The sequence below is a fragment of the Sciurus carolinensis genome, chromosome 8 (assembly GCF_902686445.1).
Source record: "Sciurus carolinensis chromosome 8, mSciCar1.2, whole genome shotgun sequence".
Classification (NCBI taxonomy): domain Eukaryota; kingdom Metazoa; phylum Chordata; class Mammalia; order Rodentia; family Sciuridae; genus Sciurus; species Sciurus carolinensis.
Genome location: NC_062220.1, coordinates 49895430 through 49908579, shown reverse-complemented (window position 1 = coordinate 49908579; position 13150 = coordinate 49895430). Strand labels below are relative to the sequence as shown.

Here is a 13150-nt window from a genome sequence, read left to right as displayed (position 1 = left end):
ATCAGCACTTATATTTCTACCAGTAGTATACAACAGTTCCAATATTTGCAAAACTTCATTTCTAGTGTATTAGAAGAACATCCTAGGGATGGGGGTTGTAGCTCAGTGGTAGGGCACTTGCCTACCATGTGTGAGGCACTGGGTTCAATTCTCAGCAGCACATATAAATAAATTAATTAAAAAAAGGTTCATCAACAACTAAAAAAAAATTTTTTTTAAATCCTAAAGAGTATAAACTAGAATTAGTACATTCTTAATACAGTGAAATGTTACCTCTTAGTTGGTATGTCTTAGCCAACAACCCTTACAAATAAGATGTTTATTTAAAATGATGTTGATGTTGATGATGATATCATCATACAATACAGCATCATATTGAATTAAAGCAATTCATAAAGACTTTAAGGCGTGTGGCGAGTTGCTTGGATTCGGAGCAACTGCACCTGAACACCAGGCGGCTACCCAGAGGAGGAGGAGTGCGGCGGGTTGCTTGGACTCGGAGCAGCTGCACCAGGGCTCCGGGTGGCTGCTCAGAGGAGGGGCCGCACAGCCAGGCGATTAGGTGCAGAGCAGGGTCCCAGGACCTAGGTGGCTTCTTGGTGGAAGAGCGCACAGAGACAAGCTGAGGGGCAGAGCAAAGGTTCCAGGACTGCAGGCAGCTTCTCTGAGGAGGGACAGCCTAAGGAGACTCTTCTGCACAGGGCAAGGCTCCCAGGCCCAGGAGGTAGGTCCGGGCCCCTGGGAATGTTGCAGAGGAAGGCTTCCCAGCCCAGGAAGTAGTTGTAGATTGAGGGGAACCTCTAGGAAGGGAACTGACCAGCGAGACCTCCCCACCAGGTAAATCTTCCTTGCTGGGTGAGGTTTTCCCACAAGGACGGTAAAACCAGAGACACAGGCCCAAACAGGCCTTGCCTCAGCCCGCAGCCTAGTTCCCCTTTGGATGACCATTGGTCAACAAGTGGAGGCACCTCTGCCCACTAGCAGGGAATATACCCCTCCTGAAGGCCACCACCCCTAGAGAGGCAGCTTCCTTGTGAAGCACCGCATTATCAACTTCCTCCAAGAAGTCAGGCTACTGAAGGCTAAGAGGGGATATACTAGAAATCTTCAGGGACACTATAAGTCAATAGAGGAAATCTGCAATATCTCAGTGATCCACTGATACCTGAACAATATGAGAAAACAAGGGAAGAAAATGCCCCAAACAAATAAAGATGTTACATCAATAAAATCCAATAACAGCATGGCAGAAGAAATGACAGAAAGGGAGTTCAGAATGTACATAATTAAAATGATCAGGGAAGCAAACGATGAGATGAAAGAGCAAATGCAGGCATTGAATGAGGAGATGAAAGAGCAAATGCAGGCATTGAATGATTGTACCAATCGACAGTTAAAAGAGCAAATACAGGAAGCAAAAGATAATTTTAATAAAGAGTTATAGATATTGAAAAAAAACAAAACAGAAATCCTTGAAATGAAGGAAACAATAAACCAAATTAAGAACTCCATAGAAAGCATAACCAATAGGATAGAACACCTGAAAGACAGAACCTCAGACATTGAAGACAAAATATTTAACCTTGAAAACAAAGTTGACCAAACAGAGAAGATGGTAAGAAATCATGAACAATCTCCGAGAATTATGGGATATCATGAAAAGGGCAAATTTAAGAATTATTGGGATTGAGGAAGGCTTAGAGAAACAAACCAAAGGAATGAACAATCTATTCAATGAAATAATAGCAGAAAATTTCCCAAATCTGAAGAATGAAATGGAAAATCAAGTACAAGAGGCTTATAGGACTCCAAATACACAAAATTACAACAGACCCACACCAAGCCACATTATAATGAAAATACCTAACATACAAAATAAAGACAGAATTTTAAAGATTGTGAGAGAAAAGAACCAAATTACATTCAGGGGGAAACCAATACGGATATCAGCAGATTTTTCAATCCAGACCCTAAAAGCTAGAAGGGCCTGGAACAACATTTTTCAAACCCTGAAAGAAAATGGATGCCGACCAAGAATCTTATACCCAGCAAAGCTTACCTTCAGATTTGACGATAAAATAAAATCCTTCCATGATAAACAAAAGCTAAAAGAATTTACAAAAAGAAAGCCAGCATTACAGAACATTCTCAGCAAAATATTCCATGAGGAAGAGATGAAAAACAAAGAAGCAAATCAGCAAAGGGAGGAACTATCCTAAAGGAATTGTCAAATAAAGGACAAACCAAGTTGTGTCAAAAAAAAAAAAAAAAAATAAGAGCCAAATGACCGGGAATACAAATCATACAAATCATATCTCAATAATAAACCTGAATATTAATGACCTGAACTCATCAATCAAAAGACATAGACTGGCAGATTGGATTAAAAAGAAAGATCCAACAATATGTTGCCTGCAAGAGACTCACCTCATAGAAAGAGATACCCATAGACTAAAGGTGACAGGATAGGGAAAAACATACCATGCACATGGACTCAGCAAAAAAGCTGGGGTATCCATCCTCATTTCAGATAATGTGGACTTCACGCCAAAGTTAGTCAGAAGGGATAAAGAAGGACATTTCATACTGCTTAAGGGAAGCATAAATCAGCAAGACATAACAATCATAAACATCTATGCCCCAAACAGTGGCTCATCCATGTATGTCAAACAAATCCTTCTCAATTTCAGAAACCAAATAGACCATAATACAATAAAACTAGGTGATTTTAACACGCCTCTCTCACCACTGGATAGATCTTCCAAACAAAAATTGAACAAAGAAACCATAGATCTCAATAACACAATCAATAAGTTAGACTTAACGGACATTTATAGAATATACCATCCAACAAAGAACGAATACACTTGCTTCTCAGCAGCACATGAATCCTTCTCTAAAATAGACCATATATTATGCCACAAAGCTAATGTCAGCAAATACAAGAAGATAGAGACACTACCTTGTATTCTATCAGATCATAATAGATTGAAATTAGAAATAAATGAAAGAGTGAAAAACAAACTTCTCCAATACCTGGAGATTAAATAATACACTATTATATGATGAATGGACAACAGAAGACATCAGGAGGGAAATAAAAAAATTCTTATAAGTAAACAAGAACAAAGACACATCATATTAAAATCTCTGGGACACTATGAAAGCAGTACTTAGAGGAAAATTTATTTCATGGAGCGCATTCAATAAAAGAAGAAAAAATCAACAAATAAATGACCTAACACTACAGCTCAAAGCCCTAGAAAAAGAAGAACAGAGCAACACCAAAAGTAGTAGAAGACAGGAAATAGTTAAAATCGGGGCTGAAATCAACAAAATTGAAACAAAAGAAACAATAGAAAAAATTGACAAAATAAATAGTTGGTTCTTTTAAAAAATAAACAAAATTGATAAACCCTTAGCCACACTAACACAGAGAAGAGAGAAAACCCAAATTACTAAAATTCGGAATGAACAAGGAAATATCACAACAGACACAATTGAAATACAAAATGTAATTAGAAGCTATTTTGAAATCTCTAACAAAATAGAAAATTTCGAAGACATCAGCAGGTTTCTAGAGACATATGAATTGCCTAAACTGAATGAGGAGGACATACACAATTTAAATAGATCAATTTCAAGTAATGAAATAGAAGAAGTCATCAAAAGCCTACCAACAAAGAAAAGTCCGGGACCAGATGGTTCTCAGCCGAGTTCTACAAAACCTTTAAAGAAGAGCTCATTCCAATACTCCTCAAAGTATTCCATGAAATAGAAGAGGAGGGAACCCTCCCAAACTCATTCTATGAGGCCAGTATCACCCTGATACCTAAACCAGACACATCGAGACACATCGAGGAAAGAAAATTTCAGACCAATATCCTTAATGAACATCGACGCAAAAATTCTAAACAAAATTTTAGCAAATTGCATACAAAAACATGTTAAAAAGATAGTGCACCATGATCAAGTGGGTTTTATCCCAGGGATGCAAGGTTGGTTCAACATCTGGAAATCAGTAAATGTAATTCACCATATCAACAGACTTAAAGTCAAGAATCACATGATTATTTCAATGGATGCAGAAAAAGCATTTGATAAAATACAGCACCCCTTCATGCTCAAAACACTAGAAAAAATAGGGATAGTGGGAACATTCCTTAACATTATAAAGGCTATCTATGCTAAGCCCATGGCTAATATCATTCTAAATGGTGAAAAACTGAAAGCATTCCCCCTAAAAACTGGAACAAGGCAGGGATGCCCCTTTTACCACTCTATTCAATATTGTCCTTGAAAACTCTAGCCAGAGAAATTAGACAGACCAAAGAAATTAAAAGGGATACGAATAGGAAAAGAAGAACTCAAACTATCCCTATTTGCTGATGATATGATTATATACTTAGAGGTATCAGGAAATTCCACCAGAAAACTTTTAGAACTCATAAGTGAATTCAGTAAAGTAGCAGGATTTAAGATCAGTGCTCATAAATCTAATGCATTTTTATACATAAGTGATGACTCTTTGGAAAGAAAAATTAGGAAAACTACCCCATTCACAATAACTTTGAAAAAAATAAAATACTTGGGAATCAATTTCACAAAAGAGGTTGAAAGACCTCTACAATGAGAACTACAGAACACTAAAGAAAGAAATTAAAGAAAACCTTAGAAGGTGGAAAGATCTCCCATGTTCTTGGATAGACAGAATTAATATTCTCAAAATGTCCATACTACCAAAAGTGCTATACAGATTTAATGCAGTTCCAATTAAAATCCCAATGATGTACCTTACAGAAATAGAACAAGCAATCATGAAATTCATCTGGAAGAATAAGAAACCCAGAATAGCTAAAGCAATCCTTCACAGGAAAAATGAAGCTTGGGGTATCGCAATACCAGAACTTCAACTATACTACAAAGCAATAGTAACAAAAACGGCATGGTATTGGTACCAAAGTAGACAGGTAGATCAGTGGTACAGACTAGAAGACACAGGCACAAACCGAAATAAATAAAATTTTCTCATACTAGACAAAGGTGCTAAAAATATGCAATGGAGAAAAGATAGCCTCTTCAACAAATGGTGCTGGGAAAATTGGAAATCCATATGCAACAGAATGAAACTAAACCCATATCTCTCACCGAGCATGAAACTCAATTCAAAATGGATTAAGGACCTCGGAATCAGATCAGAGACCCTGCAGATTATAGAAGAAAAAGTAGGTCCAGATCTTCAACATGTCGGCTTAGGACCAGACTTCCTGAACAGGACTCTTGTAGCACAAGAACTAAAAGTAAGAATCAATAACTGGGATAGATTCAAACTAAAAAGCTTTCTCTCAGCTAAGGAAACTATCAGCAATGGGAAGAAAGAGCCTACAGAGTGGGAGAAAATCTTTGCCAGTCATACTTCAGATAGAGCACTAATCTCCAGAATCTATAAAGAACTCAAAAAACTCTAGACCAAGAATACAAATAACCCAATCAACAAATGGGCTAAGGAAATGAACAGACACTTCACAGAAGATCTACAAGCAATCAACAAACATATGGAAAAATGTTCAACATCTCTAGTAATAAGAGAAATGCAAATCAAAACCACCCTAAGATTCCATCTCACCCCAATTAGAATGGCGATTATCAAGAATACAAGCAACAGCAGGTGTTGGCGAGGATGTGGGGGAAAAGGTACACTCGTACATTGCTGGTGGGGCTGCAAATTAGTGCAGCCACTCTGGAAAGCAGTATGGAGATTCCTTAGAAAACTTGGAGTGGACCCACCATTTGACCCAACTATCCCACTCCTTGGCCTATACCCAAAGGACTTAAAATCAGCATACTACAGAGATGCAGCCACATCAATGTTCATAGCTGCTCAACTCATAATAGCCAGATTGTGGAACCAACCTAGATGCCCTTCAATTGATGAATGGATAAAGAAACCATGGTATATATATAAAATGGAATATTACTCAGCCATAAAGAATGATAAAATTATGGCATTTGCAGGCAAATGGATGAAATTGGAGAATATCATGCTAAGTGAGAGAAGCCAATCTCAAAAAACCAAATGTCAATTGATCTCTCTGATAAGCGGATGATGACACATAATGGGGGGTGGAAGGGTTATGGTTATGGTTAGGGTTAGGGTTAGGGAGGGGGGCAAGAATGGAGGAAGGAGGACTGTATAGAGGGACAAGAGGGGTGGGAGGGGTGAGAGGGATGGGGGAAGGTAAAAAATAACAATGAATCAACCAACATTACCCTATGTAAATTTATGATTACACAAATGGTATGCCTTTACTCCATGTATAGAGAAACAACATGTATCCCATTTGTTTACAATAATAAAAAAAAAGAAGACTTTAAACTCTTTGTTTAACTGTTTTTTCTAAATATATGAAATTATTTTTTTAGTTCCCCTATTCATGGGCAATCGATTGTTTCCAATTTTTTTAGTTGTAAATAGACACAATGTTTTTATTTTATTTATTTATGTGGTGCTTAGGATTGAACCCAGTGCCCCACACATGCGAGGCAAGCACTCTACCACTGAGCTACAACACCAGTCCTCCAATTTTTTTTCTTTTTTTAAATTTTTACAGACTGCATTTTGATTCATTGTACACAAATGTGGTCCGACTTTTCACTTCTATGGATCTACACAATGTAGATTCACACCATTCCTCTAATCATGCATATACATAGGGTAATACTTTCTGTCTCATTCTACTATCTTTCCTTCTCCCCACCCACTCCAGCCCCATTTTCCTCTACACCATCCAAAATTCCTTCATTCTTCTCATCCCCTCACACCACCTCTCTTATGTATCATCATCCACTTATCAGAGAAAACATTTGGCCTTTGGTCTTTTAGGATTGGCCTATTTCACTTAGCATGATAGTCTCCAACTTCGTCCATTTACCAGCAAATGCCATCATTTTATTCTTTATGACTAATATTCCATTGTGTGTATGTACCACAGTTTCTTTGCCCTTTCATCAATTGAAGGGCATCTCGGTTGGTTCTACAATCTAGCTATTGTGAATTGAGTAGCTATGAACATTGATGTGGCTACATCTCTGTAGTATGCTGATTTTAAGTCCTTTGGGTATAAACCAAGGAGTGGGACAGCTGGGTCAAATGGTGGGTCCGTTCCAAGTTTTCTGAGGAATCTCCATACTGCTTTCCAGAGTGGCTGCACCAATTTGCAACTCCACCAGCAATGTACCAGTGTACCTTTTACCCCGCATCCATGCCAACACTTATTATTGCTTGTGTTCTTGATAATAGCCATTCTAATTGGGGTGAGATGAAATCTTAGGGTGGTTTTAATTTGTATTTCTCTGATTACTAGAGATGATGAGCACTTTTTCATATACTTGTTGATCACCTGTATATCTTCTGTGATGTGTCTGCCCAGTTCCTTAGCCCATTTATTCATCAATTTTTTTTTTTACCAATATGAACAGACAACATTCTTATGATAAGCACCTTTTCTTGTCACCTTGATTCAGTCTTCTGAGTGAGTACCTTTTTTTTTTTTTTTTGGTATATACTATTTTTTATTTACAAAATAAAAAGTGTTAACAAACAGTAAAGTAAATGTGTTGCTGTGTATCATATGATAAATGAGAAAATGAACAATTGCAACAAAAACATTCCAACAATCTTCTCTCTGAGCCTGACAGCAGGACTATTCAACCTCTTTTCCAAAATATTACAATCATATTTGGATATATAAAGCCTTCTCACTTTGCTGGAAGGAGTAATGATATAGAAGGCTTAACAACATTATCAATTTGTTATTTATAGAGAGCTCTGCACAAAAATGACAAGTAGAAAATTAATAAGGATAGACTATATTATGTCATAAAATAAGCTTTGAGAAATTTTAAAAATTTGAAATCATGCAGACTGTTTCCTACATGATTTATTACATTGAAAATAAGTCACCTTAAGATATATATAGAACCCTACCCCCACAACTCAACAACTTCAGAATTAAACAGCACACATAAATATTTCACAGGTCAAAGAAGGAAGCATAAGAAAAGTAAATAAAAAGTCCTTTGAACGAAGTGATAATAAAAGCTTAAAATATCAGTCTCTGGGACAAAATAGTACTCAAATGAACACTTAGAACTTAAAGTGTATCAGAAAGAAGCTAGATTAACAATCAAATTATTTTCAAATTAGGTAGTAGGAAGAAAAAGTAAGAGTAGGAGAAATATGTGAAATAGAAAAGAAATAATACAGCTAAAAGTTGATAAAAGTTAACAAGTATAATCAAGAAAAAAGCAAGAAAAAATATCAGTGAAAAGGAAGCTATCTAAACAACCCTACAGATGCTAAAAATGTATTAAGGTAATATTACAATTGTATAAGTACAATTATATAGGTTATATAACTTGGCCTATTTTAGAGGATAGAAACCCCTGCTTGTTTATGTGATCTATGTGGGTGGTACTTTTTTTTCCATTCTTTCACCTTTGGTCTGTGAATGTCTTTGCCTTGGAGACAGCATATTGTTGGATATTGTTTTTTAATTCAATCTGCCAGTATATGTCTTTAGGCCATTAGTGTTCAAGGTTATTACTGAGATATGATTTGTGTTCCTGGTCATTTTGGTTTGTTCTAGTTTTTAATTTAGTTTCTCCTTTGGTTGACTATTTCTCCCTTCACTGGTTTTCACTTTTTTTTTTTTTTTTTTTTCCATCTTTGTGGAATGTTTTGTTGAGAATATTCTGAAATGCAGGCTTTCTGGTTGTGAATTCTTTTAATTTTTGTTTATATTGGAAAGTTTTTATTTCACCTTCAAATCTGAAGCTTAATTTTGCTAGACATCAGATTCTTTGTTAGCATTCTTTTTCTTTAAGAGTTTGGTATACGTGATTCTTGGACCTCCTAGCTTTGAGGGTCTTGGTTGAGAAATCAGCTGAGATCCGAATTGGTTTCTCCCTATGTGTAATTTGATATTTTTCTCTCTCGGCCTTTAAATTTTTATCCTTATTCTGTATGTTATGAATTGTCATTATAATGTGCCTTGATGTGAGTCTGATGTAATTTTGCACATTTGGGGTCCTGTATTTGAATTTCCACATATTTCTTTAACTTTGGGAAATTTTCTTATTATTTCATTGAAAAGATTGTACATTCCTTTGGTTTGTATCTCTGTGCCTTCACCTATCCCAATAAATCTTAAATGTGGTCTTTTCATGTTATTTCATAATGCTTGGAAGTTCTCATTCATGGTTTCTTACCATCTTCTCTGTGTGGTCAGTTTTATTTTCTGTTGGTGATACTTGCTATTGAACTTTTAATTTTGTTTATTGTTTGATTTGGTTTATTGTTTCTTTCATTTCAAGGATTTCTTTTTCTTCTTTTTTTTTTTAATCTCTCTTTACTGAAGTGATCTTTTGCTACCTGTATTTTCTCTCTTACATCATCTTTTACTTCACAGATCAGTTTAACTATGTACATTCTAAACTCCTTCTCTGGCATTTCTTCCACTATGGCATGTGGATTCTGTTATTGGAGTATCTGGGCTTGCTTGGGGTAATTTGTTCCCTTGCTTTTTCATGTTGTTTGTGTCTCTACCCATCTAACAGTATGGATCTATCACAGTTTCTACTCTGTGGATTTATAGTATCCCTGAAGGTTTCCAGTACCTCACTTGTGGGGAAGCTGCCTGTCTACTTTCTTGGTTTCACGCCACAGAGCAACCAGGAACTCAACCTCCTCTATTCTTATTCGGATCTAAGAGATATTAGATCTCTCCTATTATTTAACTTATTATATAGCCGTAGAAAGAATGTAAAATTGAGTTACCAGTGATAAATTGATGTTTTTAATTATTTAAACCAAAACTTGCCAAATTCCTGTAAAAATATATTAGATTGTCCTAGCAGTTATCTGGGAATTTGAAGTTAAAAATAACTGTAAGACTGTGACTTAAAACAGTGCTTCTCAAACTTTAAAATGAAGAATCATGGAATAATTTTGATAAAATACAGATTCTAATCTCTGGGTCTTTGGGGGCCAGCTCTTCTGCTTGTCTAACAAAACCTAAGTAATGGTAATACTGCTAGCCAGAGGAACACACCTTGAGTAGGGATCATTTAAAGTATTAATAAGAATGGAACCTAATTGTCAAAAATGTTTAATAGCTCTGAAGGCATGCAAAACTAAGTTATAGAGAGGTACTGAGGTCTGAATTAGAATTAACAATATTCCATGTTTGTATGATTATGTTAAAATGGATTCTACTATCATGTATAACTAAAAAGATAAAATAAACCGTCATAAATATATATTATATATTTAAATATATTTAATATATTTATATATTGAAAAATATATATATATTTTTAAGGTACTTGGGATTGAACCCAGGTATATTTTACCACTGAGCTACATCCCCAGTCCTTTTTTAATTTTTAATTTTGATACAGGGTCTCACTAAGATGCTGAGACTGGTTTCAAACTTGCAGTCCTCTTGCCTTAGCCTCCCAAGCCACTGGGATTATAGGCATGTACCACCTTGATATTGAAGTTATTTTTAAGTTGTCTTTTCCGTTTTTTTCCTTAGGGAGTGCCTTGGTGAAGCACATGAGCCTTGTGACTGCCAAACATGGAAAAACTGGCTACAAAAAATAACTGAAATGAAACCAGAAGAACGTAAGAGGAATTTTAGATAACTATGCTATGTATTTCCTAATACCATTCAAAAGATAATGTCATATTTCTTATAATCTCATTTAAGAGGTTTTCAAGTTTGTTGCTTCTAGAGCTCCCATATTTAACATTGCCCCTCTGATTAATACCCTTTTGGAGATCTGACTTTTTGCAAGAAGAAATCATAGACAGGTCCCATGTTTCTAATAAGACTTTACAGCCTAAGATAAACAGGGCTGGGAGGGTCACATTTAACTGTTGTCACTGAGACTTTTATAAATACATTTTCTCATTTTTGTTGGGGAGGGATTGAACTCAGGGGAACTCGGCCACTGAGCCACATCCCCAGCCTTATTTTGTATTTTATTTAGAGACAGGGTCTCACTAAGTTGCTTAACACCTTGCTTTTGCTGAGACTGGATTTGAACTCGCCATCCTCCTGCCTCAGCTTCTTGAGCTGCTAGGATTACAGGCGTGCACCACTGAGCCCAGCTTAGAAATGCTAGGAGGTGATGTTAGTAATCTTGTTTTACAGAGGAAACTAATATTTAGGTTGTACTGAGTGACAGAGCATGTACCTTATGCTGGAATGGATTGAATCTCTAAAAGAACTCCCTTTTAAATCCTTCCTAGTGGCAATTCCCACATTAACAAATAAATATATCTACTTGGCAATATTTTCCCACCTCCTAAAGTGTTTCTGACAACTGTTTTCTTTCACATTAATATAAATGTAAATTAATTTAGTTTGTCTTTTTAAAGTTTTTTCTTTTTTTTCTCTTCTTCGTCTTTTTTTTTTTTTAAGCTGTAGATGGACACAATTTCTTTATTTTCTTTCCTTATTTTTATGTGGTGCTGAAGATCGAACCCAGTGCCTGACATGTGCAAGGCAAGAGCTCTACCACTGAGCTACAACCCCAGCCTTTTTTTTTTTAATAGTGGAGTTACTCTGACATGTTGCAAATCAGGATGAAGAATTCACTCAGTGGGCTGGGGTTGTAGCTCAGTGGTAGAGCACTTGCCTAACATGCGTGACTCACTGGGTTTGATTCTCAGCACTGCATATAAATAAAATGAAGGTCCATTGACAACTAAAAGTATTTTTTAAAAAAATTCACTCGGAGCTGGGGTTGTTGTGGCTCAGTGGTAGAGTGCTTGCCTAGCATGTGTGAGGCACTGGGTTTGATCCTCCGCACCGCATATAAATAAATGAATAAAATAAAGGTCCATCAAATCAACAACTAAAAAAAAAATTTTTTTTTAAAGAATTCACTCAGTGAATCTATACTTATGTTCAAAGCAACAATAAGATGATGCCAACAGGTACATTGTCTCATTCCTATAATTCCAGCAATTTGGGAGACTGAGGCAGGAGAATTGTAAGTTTGAGGCCAACCCCAGCAACTTAGTGAAACCCTGTCTCAAAATTTAAAAAAAATAAATAAAAAGGGCTGGGGACTTAGCTTACTAGTAAAGTACCCCTGGGTTCCATCCCTAGTACCATAAACAAAACAAAAGATGATTCCAGCCTTCAGCGAATACAGAGATAAAAGTCAGATAATTACAGTATTACATGATGACTGATACAGTAGAGTAACAATGAGAGTGCAGAAATAAGAACAGCTAATTCAGGTTGAAGGTAGGAAGAATATGCAAGAATCTTCTGAAGGCAGTAGATTGAACTGGATTTGAGCATGTCTTGCAGAGATAGAGATATGGTATTGGTATTTTAGATCCTCAAGGTTCATTTTGTTCACTGACTCAGAATGCCACTTTTTCTTAATTCAATAAATAGAGAAATGAAGTTATCAGAGACTTTTTAATCAAGATAACTGATTGAACCTGGCATGATGTGCATATCTGAAATCCCAGCAGTTCAGGAGGCTGAGGCAAGAGAATCACAAGTTCAAAGACAGACTCAGTAACTTAGGAAGGCCCTAAGCAACTTAGCAAGATCCTGTCTCAAAATAAAAAATAAAAAGGGCTGGGGATGTGGCTCAGTGATTAACCTTCCTTGAGTTCAATCCCTGTACCATAAAAAAAAAAAAACAAAATTTAAAAAAAACTGATTGCCTATGAAAGGTAGATTGAAGGAGAAATAGACCAGAGGCAGAAGATTGAGTTGTTTTTTTCTTAATTAAAAAAAAATTTTTTTTAGTTGTAGATAGACACAATACCTTTATCTTATTTATTTACTTATTTTTATGTGGTGCTGAGGATTGAACCCAGTGCCTCACACTTGCCAGCAAGTGCTCTTCCACTGAGCTATAACCCAGCCCCAGGAGGTTGTTTTTAATTTGGATCAGAGGGTATCGTGATGCCATTAGTTAAAGTTAGGAAATTCAGCAAAAGGAGTTACTTTGAAAACAGTGGGCCTTGGTGTGGATATTTTGAACTTGAGGACACACATGTAGAATTGTCCAATGGGATTTTGAAAATGCTTGTCTGAAGCTCAGAAGAGATGTT

The 13150-nt window shown here is 36.1% G+C and overlaps 1 protein-coding gene across 3 annotated transcripts in view; it reads left to right on the top strand.

Annotated features, from left to right (window-relative positions):
* Positions 1 to 13150, top strand: part of Ankib1 (ankyrin repeat and IBR domain containing 1) — a 139397-nt gene that overhangs the window by 100359 nt on the left and 25888 nt on the right. For all 3 annotated transcript variants that reach the window (XM_047559952.1, XM_047559951.1, XM_047559950.1), the window contains exon 10: positions 10599 to 10687. In XM_047559952.1, coding sequence (XP_047415908.1) covers positions 10599 to 10687 — 89 coding nt within the window. The remainder of the gene's footprint in view (positions 1 to 10598; positions 10688 to 13150) is intronic.